Genomic DNA, 14,671 nt, shown 5'->3' on the forward strand with positions numbered 1-14,671 from the left:
TTTGCGGAAGTAATGAACAAATAAATCTGGAAATATTGTTTAGTCGAACTACTCACAAACAATTTGCGCGATCGTGAAATGATTTCAGTCGCGTTCATTTCAGTCTATGCGTAAACATTTCGGTCCGCCCAATTCTGCTCGCGTTCGTTACATTTCAGTGAAGAAAGTTTGAGATACAAATGAACTAAAGCAGTTCATTTCAGTCTACGCGTAAACATTTCAGTCCGCCCACGTTCGTTAAATTTCAGTGAAGCAAGTTTGAGATATAAATGAACTAAAGCAGTTCGTTTGGTTCTTTCACGTGCTCAATGTAAAGCATTGATACATGGGGATGGATTTTTCAAAGCACTTCCCAAGAGCTTCAAAACAAAGTGCTAATCATACCTTTCGTTGGTATTTTCGCTATACAGTAATATGTATGAAATAGATCGTAAATTGAAATTTATATATAATGCAATTAAAAGCATTTAAAAAGCTTTTTAAAAGTCATAAAATAAAAAAGGACAACTCTATTTTTGATAAATGACCTTATATTAAGTTTGAAATACAAAGGTCAAAAATAAAGAACTAAATATTAATGCTTTATAAACATCTAAATAGTGAAAAATGCCCATTAAAGGGAGATAATTCAAAAATTGCAAACTATTAAAGGAATAATTTCATACATTCAGCAATTACTTTAGCTTTGGAAAGTGTTCTTGAAAAATGGTCTAAACATTTTAATGAGAAGATTAAAAACAATTTTTGATTCAATGTGATATTAGGATGAAATGGTTCACGGGCAAATTGCTTGGTTAAAGTATAAAATGAAATAGAGATTTTAAAAAAAATAATGGCTTCTAATTCTGGCACTTTAGGGTATGAAATGGTCCCAAGATTTTGCAATTGGCTTAAGTCATGGCTAAAAGTGTGAAAGAGCCAGGGGAGGCCTTGATCTTACTCAATCTGTGTTTTTTGGGGGTTTTTTTATATATAGAAAAAATTCCCCAATTTGGTATTTTACCATGCAAATTTCCCCTTCTGAAAGGACCTGCCACCCTTCCCCAAAACCATAAAAAAAGGGCTGGGTGTCCCCACTTCTGTCACTATATGCTTATGATACTTGTTGACAATGCAAGACTAAACAGGCTTGCATATCATCTTTGGTTTGGGGTGTCACCCAAAGAAATTTTTTGTGAAATCATTCTAAAATTGGGCCAGTTTTCGATGAAGATCTTTGATGATTTTCCTGCTGGTTGCCATAATTCTGCACGGATGACCTAGATATAAAGGAATCTGAAAGGGGATAAAATCACGAAATCACCCATTCCTGTGAAGTCTGGCTTAGTGTCTTATGATTTGTTTGTTTTGGGTTTAACGCTGTTTTTCAACAGTATTTCAGTTATGTAACGGCGGGCAGTTAACCTAACCAGTGTTCCTGGACTCTGTACCAGTACAAACCTGTTCTCCGCAAGTAACTGCCAAGTTCCCCACATGAATTATCAGAGGTGGAGGACGAATGATTTCAGACACAATGTCTTTTATCAAATAGTCACGGAGAACATAAGCCCCGCCCAGCGATCCAACTCGCAACCCTGCAATCCGTAGACCAACGCTCTCCCTACTGAGCTAAGTGGGCGGGCTAAGTGGTTTATGAGATGTTCTTTACAAATACTGTGGATAAAAGACAGACAACGGACATCCGATGATCATAAAAAATCACCATGTGTTCAGGTGAGCTAAAAAGAATACAGAACTGAAAGTAGGAAAACTGTGAGAATTTTAACCCTTTATTTCTCTTTACAAAAGCCACAATAAAAGATCATCAAAGTCATTCTTCATTAAAATTTCAACAATCACCTCTGTAGAAATTTAATCAGCTAAATTATGATCATATTCTACTCACTGATGATCACTGTAAATCATGCAACCACAAAATTACTGAATAACCACACGCAAGGTTACAGAACAATCACACACAACATTACAGAATAACCACATGGAACATTAAAGAATAACCACATGGAACATTACAGAATTACCACATGGAACATTACAGAATAACCACATGGAACATTACAGAATAACCACATGGAACATTACAGGAAACATTACAGAATAACCACACGGAACATTACAGAGTAACCACACGGAAGCATTACAGAATAACCACATGGAACATTACAGAATATCCACAAACGATGTTACAGATAAACACAAAGTCTGGAAGTAGAGAATACCTGATGTAATTACAACTGAACACTTGGCATCTAAAATACGATCTGCTAAAGATTCTGCTGAAAATCCACCAAACTACAATACAAAAACAGAAAATTTTTAATTCATAATATACAATACAAGTCTCTGAGACTGAGAAAAGATGGGTAAATATACAGCATTACAGGCAGATTAACAGGAACATACTGAAACTCAATGAATTCAGAAATTAAAACTATTGCACTTTTAAAACAGAAATAAAGCATTTCAGTTATAAATGTAACTCAATATTTTTTGTGCAATTTTTTTATGAAATATTATCAGAGGACTTATTTGCAAACATATTTTGTTCAAGTTTGGTGAAGATCGGATGAGAAATGTTTAACTTAGAGTGCGGACAAGCTCTGTGACAGATGCACACACAGACAGGAGTAAATCAATATGTCTCCCACACCACTGTGTGGTGGGAGACATAATTAAGACTTACCACAATAGAGTGAATGATACCAAGTCTGGCACAAGCTAACATTGCAACAGTTATATCAACTATCATGGGCATATAAATAGCCACTCTGTCACCTTTCACAACACCTGAAACAGTCATAGCAACAATTTTACTTGTAATTGTTGAAAACTCAAATACTGAACAATTCCCTTACTTTCCATTCATTACCCATCGTAACCCATGTGTTTTTATGTTCACATTAGTTCGTTTTCATCTGTATCCAATACAAGCATTTCTGACATTTGTCACCTCATGATTTGATCACAATGCTAATCATTCAAAAACATACTTGCATCCTTACAGCTCATAAAGCTTTTCTCCTGTGCTCATGGATATACACAGTAGTCAATGTTGAGGCCCTGCATGACACATGGACATTCTTTTCAGTATTTTCAAAATATGTTTTCTCTCAAAGTATATGAATTCTTAAAATTTGAAATTGACAACACTGTCTGATAGCTTTTCTTAGCAGTTACCTTGGTATTTATCTGCATAATTCATCAAATATAACATTTGTTACTAGGTCTATAGAACTATCAATGGCTTAATGACTAAGCAATAAAAAAAAAAAAAAAAAAATCATGAAATGAACAAAGCAAAACTTATCTAGAAGACAATGTAAAGAGTATGGTCTATTTCCAGTCTAAATCTATAAGGAAAGATACCAATATTTAAACAAGAGCACCGAAATGCGAAGCCATATACGCCCGAAGGTATGACCTTTGACCCCTAAGTGTGACCTTGACCTTGAAGTAAGCCATCCGAAACATGCGCTCTGCATGTCGTCTTGATGTGGCGAACATTTGTGCCAAGTTTCTTTAAATCCTTCAAGCAGTTCAAGAGTTACAGAGTGGATAAGAAACAAAGTCATATGACATTTGACCCCTAAGAGTGACCTTGACCTTGAAGCAAGCCATCTATAACATGCGCTCTGCATGTCGTCTTCATGTGGTGAACATTTGTGCTAAGTTCTTTTAAAATCCTTCAAGCAGTTCAAGAGTTACAGAGCGGACACGAAACAAAGTGATATGACTTTTGACCCCTGTGACCTTGACCTTGGAGTGAGCCATCTAGAACATGCGCTCTGCATGTCGTCTCGATGTGGTGAACATTTGTGTCAAGTTTCTTCAAAATCCTTCGAGGGTTTCAAGAGTTACAGAGCAGACACAAAATTGCTAACAGAGGGACAGACACACCAGGGTATAACATAATACATCCCTTCAGGCGTATAATAAGTCGCTCCGGGTGTATAAAAAGTAATTGTATGGTACTGCCTGGTTTTCTTCCCAGACTTACTTTGTGATGTAACATTTCAGTTGCTTAACAGTTTCTTACTTGTAAAAATATTAAAAGTGTACAGGACTAAATGCGAACATTTTTGAATAATAAGCTTTCAGTAATCATGAATTTTGCGATGAGCATGGCCATGCAAAAGAGATTTAATTTAGGCTATCAAATCTCAGTAAATACAAAACAAGCTGAAAACCACTTATTTAACTTTACATACAACAATATCTTTTAAGCTTCAATTGCTTGTGGCAAGAAACATGCAGGTCTCAAAAATCTTGAGGCGTAGATCTAGACTTCTTTGAATTTTCAGTGACAAAATATGTCTAAAGAACTGTAGAGGTTAGATGTTTTAAACGCTTCTATGCAAGAAGTCCATTGTCAGTGATGCACTTTCTTAATATTGAAGTAAATTACAAACTTTCATCTATGCTTCCCAAGTGGTTCACTGATCAAGGCTTAAGCTGTGTTTAAAACTTCAATTAAAGTATACAATAAATATATAACGTTTTATGAGGCTTTGTTGAAATCTCAACTTGAGCTGAATTTAAAACACATAGAGATCCAAATGAAAGTTTCACAGAACCTAGGTAACTATTCTTGTTTGCCTCTGTTGAAATTTAATAATATGTGCCACAAAAAAGTTTACCTAGACTTTTGAGGACATTTGCAAACTGACACACTCTGTCTTTCAATTCACTGAAAGTAACTTGACCGTCATCATCTGGATCATTTCCCTCCCTGAAAAGATAAGGCAACATCATGTCCATCATTTCTAATGAGAGATATATTACAGCCAGTCTACTGTGTTCATTATTTTCATTATAAATCCATGAATAAACGAGAGCAAAGTTTTAATATCATTACCTGTTTTTTATATATAAATGAAAGTTTCCTCTTTACATGTATTATTTTAAGTATTCATATTGATTACCCTGACTGGAAGTGTCTATCGGCACAACTGTCGTGCCATGCCGATTATTTTTCTTATTCGCATGACGGTCGTGCCCAGCAGTATTCTTATCTGCACAATGGGTGTTTCGGTAACGTTTCTAGTTTTGGCATTTATAAGGTATATCTTAGTTAGAAATATAAGCTATTATAGCATCATGTTCATTGTTTAAGATACTTAAATCAATGTTAAATCAATTGACTTTAACTAGAGCTGCTTTTGAGAAAAGCGCATGTCTCCAACAACTGCCTAATCATCTAAATCGTAAGTCAGTCTTTATATATCGTTTACTCACTACAAATATACCTTTGAAGAGTTAAAAGGCAGATTTTGGGTAATTCAAGGGCCATAATTTCGAAGTGCCTGGGCCGATTTGGCTAGTTATCGAACTTGGCCAAGGACTTATGGTCAAACACATTTTGTTAAAGTTTGGTGAAGATCGGATAAGACATGTTTGACTTAGAGTGCAGACAAGAGTAACAAGAGCTGTTGTGGGACAGCAATGCTCAACTATTCAACAGCCTTGTCAACTGAATGAATACAAAAGTCCAAAAAGAGGCATAATTTTGTAAAAATTGGAAACAGGCTTATGGCACCTGCACAGTGCTTATCAGCTCATGACAATGGACAAGCGTGTGAAGTTTCAATCCATTCCCATTAGTGGGTTCTGAGATACCAGCTTATATATAAGAATTTAACCAAAAACTGCCAAGTCGAAAAAGGGGCATCACTTTGAAAAAATGCAAAGTAGAGTTACTGAACTTTTGCACTGCATGTCATATTATGACAGTGAACAAGTGTGTGGAGTTTCAATCCTTTCCCATTAGTGGATACTGAGATACCAGCTTACATACAAAAACTTAACCAAAAACTGCTAAGTCAAAAAAGGGGAATAATTTTGAAAAAAATGCAAAGTAGAGTTATGGGACCTGCACATTGCATGTCAGATCATGACAGTGAACAAGAGTGTGAAGTTTCAATCCATTCCCATTAGTGGATACTGAGATACAAGCTTACATACAAAATCTTAACCAAAAACGGCTAAGTCGAAAAAGGTGCATAATTTTTAAAAAATTCAAAGTAGAGTTATAAGACCTGCACAGTGCATGTCAGATCATGACAGTGAACAAGTGTGTGAAGTTTCAATCCATTCCCATTAGTAAGTACTGAGATACCAGCTTACATTTGTACATACAAAACCTTTACCAAAGTTTTTAAGTCAAAAAAGCGGCATAATTTTGTAAAAAAGCAAAATAGAGTTATGGAACCTGTGCAATGTAAGTCAGTTTATCACAGTGAACAAGTGTGTGAAGTTTCAATCCATTCCCATTAGTGGTTTCTGAGATACCAGCTTACAAACAACAAGAAATATCTTTAAAAATGATAGTCGGCGAATTGTAATAAGGAAAGAAGTTTATGAATTTTTCATCTAACATTCATCTTTCATCTAACATTTTGCAAATTGCAAAACTAAACACCGCACTTTAACAATTTAAATGGTTCTCTTTTAATTTTTCGCAAAGGTTTCGTAGGGTTGCAATTTTGTTTCTTTTATCCTTAGACGAATAATTACAGCAGTAGTTTAATGAAGATTCATGAAGCAGTTCATGAGAAGAGGTCATTAAACGTGTTTATATTTTTAGCTAAATTGGTCCCTATCCCCATTTGTAACAAAATAGCAGGAGACCTTACGATATTGTTACACATCGAGTTTGATAAAAATCCATTACATTTTAGTGGTTAATGCGAAGAAAGGCATATCTACTTTTAGCTATAGTGGTCCCTAATAGGGCCCAAGTTCCTATATAAAATTTGGAAGAGGACCTTGTAATGATGCTCTAGACCAAGTATGACAAAGACCCACCAAGCTGTTCATGAGATGCTGTATAAATAAAATCTGGAAAGTAGATCCCTCGGAAGCACCGAAAACAAGGCAAACAGTGAAAATTGCAGACTCGGTTTGATTGAGTCTGTTCATGAGCAGTAATGGAAAATGCAACACTGCCCACGCCCCCTAGCACCGGCTTAAGCAGTATTCAATCTTCAAATCTAAATGAATTGAAATCAATGATCCCAAAGAACCAGAAAATATTACAACACTGAGATGAAGTCAAAGGCATTTCAAGTTTTAGCTCTAGCAGCCCCTAAAAGGGGTGAAATGTCCCAGCTGAACAAAGTTGGCTGCGGGCCTAATAAAGATGCTACAAATCAAGTTTGATTAGAATACATGAGAAAAAATCAATTAAAGGATTTTTTTATTTATTATTTTTATTTATTTCTAAAATAGGCCAACTGATCCCGCTTTAACAAATGCATATTCGCTATTCATGAATCTATGGACAATGACGTCACACCTATAAAAAAGTGAAGGTCAAGCAAAACATACAATTGTAATTATTTCAATATTTCTGTTTCATAAGCAAAGTTTGACCGTAGTCATATCACATAGATAAACTGTATGCAGCGTACCTTCATTTCAGTGTAATGAGATTCAGTCATTATATAGCATATATATAATGAAACAGATTTCAACTGAGTTCAATATTTGCATACCATACTAAAGAAAAATATTCATATATAATAAATCAGTTAAATAATTTATAACAAATATATCAAAGCAAACGAGTACTCATTTTAATATGCAATCTGAATAAGTCACAAAAGCAAAAAACCTTTTCATATACAGACGACAACTGTAACAAGGAAAATCTTTTAAAAAGCACTTCTCTACATAAAAGACTCTAATCACACCCTTATTCATGTGATACGCAGACCGTATTCAGCTCTTTCTTTAATTTGATATATGTTGGTATTTGAACAGGTTTTTATCATATTTATTAAACTTACATATCAATATTCTTGCTAAATATACTGAGCCAAAGTAAGCTTTAAAACTGTGAACAGCGTCGTTTAGGATAAACGCTTTGTCTACATTTCACTCAGCGTAGCACAATCAACAGAGTGAAAGAAATTGACACTCTCGTCCAATCAGGCAGAGTGTTGCATAAATCTTCCATTTTGATAAATTACCTATAATGCGTTATCAAGCAGTTTGATTTGCAAACTGAAGTCACGTGGCATAGGTAACGAAAACGAATTTAGACGGCGTCGCCGAAAAACTTAACCAAATCGGGACGGCGACGCACGACTGAGTCCAATAGCTCTACTATTCTTAGGGTTGGTACTGATCACTTGTGTTAAGTTTCATTAAATTGTGTGCAAGGGTTCAGGAGATAAGGTGCGCACAAGATTGCATATGCAGACTGTATGTATATAGTATAGTAACAAAATTCAAAGCCCCGTAACTCTGCAAATTTTCTTTCTGAAAGAACCTAACGTGCACCATGCACAACTACTGTTGTTACCGATCACTTGTTTGAAGTTTCATTAAATTGTGTGAAGGGAATGAGGAGAGTTGGTGCACACAAGATTGTGTCTATGTATATAGTATAGTAACAAAAAACAAAGTCCCATAACTCTGCAATTTTTTTTCTGAAAGAACCTATTATGCACCATGCACAACTAGGGTTACTACTGATCACTTGTGTTAAGTTTCATTAAACTGTGTGCATGGGTTCAGGAGATTATGCGCGCACAAGATTCCATATGCAGACTGTATGTATATAGTATAGTAACAAAATTCAAAGTCCCGTAACTCTGCAAATTTTCTTTCTGAAAGAACCTAACGTGCACCATGCACAACTACTGTTGTTACTGATCACTTGTGTGAAGTTTCATTAAATTGTGTGAAGGGAATGAGGAGAGTTGGTGCACACAAGATTGTGTCTATGTATATAGTATAGTAACAATCAAAGGCCTGAATGGCCTGAGTCGGCTAATGATTGATGTACTGACAGTATAGTCTACCAGTTTCAGTTTGTTTTTAGGTTTTTTTCTTAAAATTTCATAACACAGCTCGATATTTACCCAAAATATTATATCCGGATACGATTACACTTTTCTCCAGTTTGAACAATATATTTTACAAATTGTGATGATACGAAGACATTTAGCAGCAATTGGCAGCATCTGACATTGAAGTTTACGGTTAAATTACCTCTTATTTAAATCTTTTCATAAAAAAGTTATTTCGTTTCGCCAAACATAGACGATCTACTTTCGATTTCAAAAACTACAAGAAAATACAATTTAATGTTTCGCCGATTTGTTTATTTCTCGAAAAATAAGAATTAAAATCATTTTTAATATCTGTAGTAACTAAACAAACCAGTAAGAGCTTCTTCTTCCGATAATTTATCCGTTTACTGACTGCAAAATTCATGTGTGTGTGTAGAAACCCACGCAAAGTTTATAGAAATCATACGATGCGTGTATACGTTCAATGTGGGAGAATTAAGGCTGATCGGGATCGGCTATGTTACCTAACGCATCCAGACGATTCAGATTTTGTTTTTAAAAAAGCATTGTGTGCATTTCTGTAATTTTATATACGTTTAGAAATTATTAGACATGCGTATTTGCATTATTTCTATACGTAATTTACGCTAATACGCATCTTATCTGGAGCCCTGTGGAACTATTTTTTTGTCTTTCGCTGGATGTTACGCAAGCTTTGTAAGCCTGCGCAATTCATAAAATGCACATTTATGCTTAATGAGTTACATTCGAGTATTGCACAATTACAAGTCATAAATATGACAGATTACATCGTATATTGGTCATAGCAAAGGGAATTCACGCAACTTAACTTCATTCTTGCAGTGAACTGTTTGAAGTTTGAGAAATCTAATGGAACTACATCGCTTCACTGTGTTATTTGGTCCATTTAGACTTAGAGAATTGCTGGATAGCAAGGACTCGTCAAAACGATTACATCGTTTAGCCGACTCAAAAAACAAAGTCCCATAACTCTGCAAATTTTTTTCTGAAAGAACCTAACGTGCATCATGCACAACTACTGTTGTTACTGATCACTTGTGTGAAGTTTCATTAAATTGTGTCACGGAGATGAGGAGAGTTGGAGTGCACAAGATTGCATATGCAGACTGTATGTATAGTATACAAATTCAAAGTCCCGTAACTCTGCAAAAAAATCATTCTGAAAGAACCTAACATGCACCATGCACAACAACTGTTGTTTCTGAACACTTGTGTGAAGTTTCATTAAATTGTGTCAAGGGGATGAGGAGAGTTGGTGCGCACAAGATTGTGCCTATGTATATAGTTCAGTAACAAAAAACAAAGTCCCATAACTCTGCAAAAAAAATTCTGAAAGAACCTAACATGCATCATGCACAACTACTGTTGTTACTGATCACTTCTGTGAAGTTTCATTAAATTGTGTCAAGGGGATGAGGAGAGTTGATGCGCACAAGATTGTATGTCTGTAACTTTTTGAAATCGAAAGTAGATGGTCGCCGAGTCAACCTGCTAGGTTTTAAAAAACATTTCTCTTAAAATCATTTTGATAAGAGGAAATGTCATGGTAAATTTTAATATCACTTACCATCAAATGCTGTTAAACTGTCTTTGCGTCATAACAATTTGTCAAACACATCCTTTTAACTGGAGATTTAGGCAAATCTACGAAAGTGTAACAATACCAGGACATTCAATTTTGGATAACAGGATTTTGATCAATAAAAGTATTTGAGCCAGGGGTTTTAAATACTGGTTGACAGGGATGAGAATCAACAGTAAATTTTCTATTGCTTGAACTTTTATTCTTTTAGCTATATACGTTTTGTTTTTACAGTTCTAACAGCTGTACTGTTTGTCATGTAAAATTCACCTGGGGAGTCTTCTTTCCAACAAAAGAAATAAAAGTGCAGGTTTAATTCTCAGTGGTGTTTTGAATTTAGACATAGTGCTTAAAGTGCCATAACTATTTAATTCTGCACAGAAGGCTTCATGTATTATTGTTCCAAAACATTAAAAATGCATGAATAATAAGATATAGACAGGCCTTTTTTTATGCTGATTCTAGGGCCGAAATTCGGCCCTATTCCCCAATCTAAAATATATACTTTTTTCCCCACCTTGGCCAAAAATTCCCCATGCAAAAAAAAATGAAATTAGTTTTGATTTTCAGTCCTGATTTTAACAACTTTTCAGCAAATATATTCCCCCAAACAATGATTTCGCAACGTAAATTTCCCCTCCAAAAGGTACCTGGTACCCTTCCCCAAATTTACAAAAAAAGGGCTGATAGACAAGTGAATTTTTTTAAGACTAGTGATTTTATAAGAGCAAATAAGATAATATTATCATTAGATTTGTTAAAAGCTTCGTTATCATGAACATTATTACCTCGGTATAAAATCTCCCACTTGAACAGCTCAATCTCCCACTTTGGAAAGCAATAACTGCCACTTGGCATTCAGAAAAAGTTGGGATGTCTGAGAGTTACTTCCCTTTACCGGCGACCGGTTTGAAATAAAATAGGTTACCTACCAATAAAAGGCCAATCGGTCACCGTCTTTATCAATGTGTCTATCAACAGCATTGTAGCACAAGTTTGTTTTTGCACCCTGCATCCACTTGATGTAAATTGGACCGTTTCTTACATCAAAATTGAAATCGAGGAATTTTCCCGTTGGTTCGGATTCCCAATAAAAACCTTTGGCTATTTCAGACCAGAAACCTTCTGGATCATCGATAGACTTTTGATACATTTCTTTGTATTGTTCCATGCTATTAATAAAAGCTTCATTTTTTACACTTTCCGGAGGCGGAAACGTTTCGTGATGGAGTTCTGCCATTTTGGTATCTCGCGTCTGTGTCTTCTATTTTCATTGGCTGATAGACTGGTCCTCTGCGAACTTCAAAAAAAGGGAACCAATATTGGACAGGGAACCAGATTATAGGTTAAAGGTCAGTAATTCAAATCCTTCTTTGTTTCATATAAAAGACGACAATTTCAGGTCGTCTTTACGTATCTTTAGAGAACATCACTTTTTTCTACACCTATTTTTCATGAAAGTTCTATCACAAATTAACGAAAAAATGAAAAGAAAATAGGGGGTTATGTAGTTCCTAGTGAAATGCCAGTCAGTTGTGGTCTGCTACCCTAAAAATGGCGCATATTTGCTCTCGTCCGCGCAATAAACACCTACTTCCGGTTTCGATCTGCAAAACTTGCCATGTGGGGTGTATGAACATGAAAACCGTCTCATTTCATGCAGAATGTATTCTAGTAGTGAAAAATGGTGATTAAAGCACTCGTTCTACACGAATTTGCGCAAAAAATGGGAAAATTAGGATCTATTTATTATGGACTTCTTTCGACTACACCACGGAAGCACATTTTCGACCGAATTACTGACCTTATTACCTGCAGGTATATTGGAATGCAACAAGTAGTATAGCACATGGGGACTGGGTGATTTCACGTGACTTTTTACCGATATGCGATTGGCTTATCGCATTTATGGAACGCCGTTTTTGCAATATAGCTATCACTCTACATGATATATAGAGAAATGATTGTAACCTGAATTCCTCATTCATTATTTCATATAATTTATTCAAACTTTCAGCAATGATCAATATTGATACCTTGTTGTGCAAAAGGTTTTTTTATGTTAATTGCTCTTCAATTTCCTAGATTAGGCCTAAAAAAATCTTTGTTTCCGGTAACATGCTAAAAAAAATTAGGGTAGGTAGGTCGGAATTTTTTTATTTTTTTTTTTTGAATTTCTTTTTATTGAGGGAGACTTTTTCAGTAAATGAAGGTATATATCCTGGATACAGTTTGAAATCTGGAGTAGCTCTAGAGGCTACGGGTTAGGTCATACATTGATGTATGGTAGTATATGTTCAAGTCGCAACATGTTGTGTACAATTAACGGATGTGTAGATAGATGACTCCACCTCAAAGAGTCAAAAGTCGGCCATTACATTTTTGGCCTTTGACAGACGGACAAACGTTCAAATTTTGCGGATAAAAGGGCAAGATACGAAGTCGAAATTTCGTGTTATTAACTCGAAATTTCGAGTTACTTAACTCGAAATTTCGAATTAAGTAACTCAAAATTTCGAGTTACTAAGTCAAAATTTCGAGTTAGTGTCTCGAAATTCAGAATTAATAAATAAAGCGCACCTGGCACCGATGCTCTTCCGTACTAATTAGGTTCGGACAACGAAAATTAATTTACGGAAATATATGGAATATTCATGAGTGCCAGATCAATACCTTGTAAAGTCATAGTTTATACATCGATTTTTATGGAAAATTGAAACGATTCATTTTTTTACATCCCCCATTTAATGTTTTTTCCTGTTGCATTTTTGTCCCTTTTTGTTACCAACGACAACACCACCAACAACATTCATTATGTAATGACTGGGTTGTCATCTGTACACAAATCAGTATACACTGCATATATAATGTACAAACATAGACTGTATATAGTTGAAACACATAGATCACAATTTCTTGTGTATATGTAAATCATTAGAATAAATTTAGGAGCTACAGAGTAATTTTGGCAATGAAAAGTGATTTGAACTCTATTACTGACATAAGAAATTTTATTGTAAATATTTTCTCTTTCTGACCACATACCAAAAACAAAATATAAACACAAGTTATTCTTCACTTTTGATATGAAGACAAATCTTTCCAAATTCAGCCATAAACTGTGGGACTACAGTACCTTTACTAATGATATTCTGGGGCATGGTATCCTTTTCTTTTTTAAATCCGACCTTGGATTTGCTTGACAAAAATATTCTGGCTGCAACTTACTGAGAAAAATCACTAAAAAATCTGGTTTTAATTCGGATATTTAAAAAGAAGGTCATATTCTTTACCTTAAAATTGCTTTTATAATTACAATGATAAGACCATACTGATATTTATATCCTAAAAACTCACCAGAATTCAGCATTTGGCTTTTGAAATATTCAAAACCATCTATGGTACCACTTGAACAATGGTCTCACTCTTAATTAAAGTTCCTTTTTAGCTTTACTATTTGAAGGATAGGTAGAGGAATTGCACTCCCCACTTGTCAGCGTCCTGATTATTTCCACTTATGAGAATCGTTTTAAACTTTGCCCCCTATGTAAACTTAAAAATTTATGGTTAAGTGTTTTGCATGTAAGCTGGTATCTCAGTACCCAATGATGGGAATGGTTTGAAACTTCACACACTTGTTCACTTTGATAAGCTGACATGCATTGTATAGGTTCCATTTGTACCCTTTTCAACATTTGTATTCATTCATTTAACTTTCTTTACCGACAGGGCTATGGAATAGTCGAGCGTTTCTGTTCTCTGACAATTCTAGGTTTTCACGGCCAAGTTGTCATTATATAACGTAAACATAAAGTAACCGACAATCATATTTACAGTGTCGAAATTCTTTAGAATACAGGAATTGGCATTCACGAATTTCAAAACTTTCGGTGACAGGACCCCCATCACCCAATCCTACAGAAATGATAGAACATTTCCTAAAAGTAAGATGACCATTTTATCTAAAACAGTTCTCAATGATATCCAAGGGGTATGTTTCCCTTAGGAAAGGTTTTCCATGGACAAAAGAAGAAATGTAATTGAAATTTCCTAAAATTATATTTGAATATAAAATGTGTATGTTTGTGAAATATGCATAATTTTTTTCTTCTGTGATACATGGAGCGTGATTGCCTGTCGTGTATCTCATATTCGCTGATATGCAGAGTCGGTATCGAATATTCGTCCGTAAAAGATTAGTAAATCTACCAGTATTTCCAATTAATGATCCGATTGGACACGGTGTTAA

General features: G+C 35.0%; 1 protein-coding gene across 1 annotated transcript in view; it reads right to left on the minus strand.

The window, feature by feature from the left end:
* LOC123525885 (acetyl-coenzyme A synthetase, cytoplasmic-like) overlaps window positions 1-11,698 on the minus strand; it is a 47,520-nt gene extending 35,822 nt beyond the window's left edge. Inside the window, exons 1-4 of the mRNA XM_053537994.1 lie at window positions 11,355-11,698; window positions 4,638-4,729; window positions 2,684-2,787; window positions 2,220-2,292 (exon numbers count right to left, since the gene is read on the minus strand). Of these exons, the coding sequence (XP_053393969.1) occupies window positions 2,220-2,292; window positions 2,684-2,787; window positions 4,638-4,729; window positions 11,355-11,662 (577 nt within the window). The 5' untranslated portion in view covers window positions 11,663-11,698. The remainder of the gene's footprint in view (window positions 1-2,219; window positions 2,293-2,683; window positions 2,788-4,637; window positions 4,730-11,354) is intronic.
* Between the last annotated feature and the right edge of the window lie 2,973 nt (window positions 11,699-14,671).

Source organism: Mercenaria mercenaria, chromosome 3 (genome assembly GCF_021730395.1).
Source record: "Mercenaria mercenaria strain notata chromosome 3, MADL_Memer_1, whole genome shotgun sequence".
In the NCBI taxonomy this organism is placed as follows: Eukaryota; Metazoa; Mollusca; class Bivalvia; order Venerida; family Veneridae; genus Mercenaria; species Mercenaria mercenaria.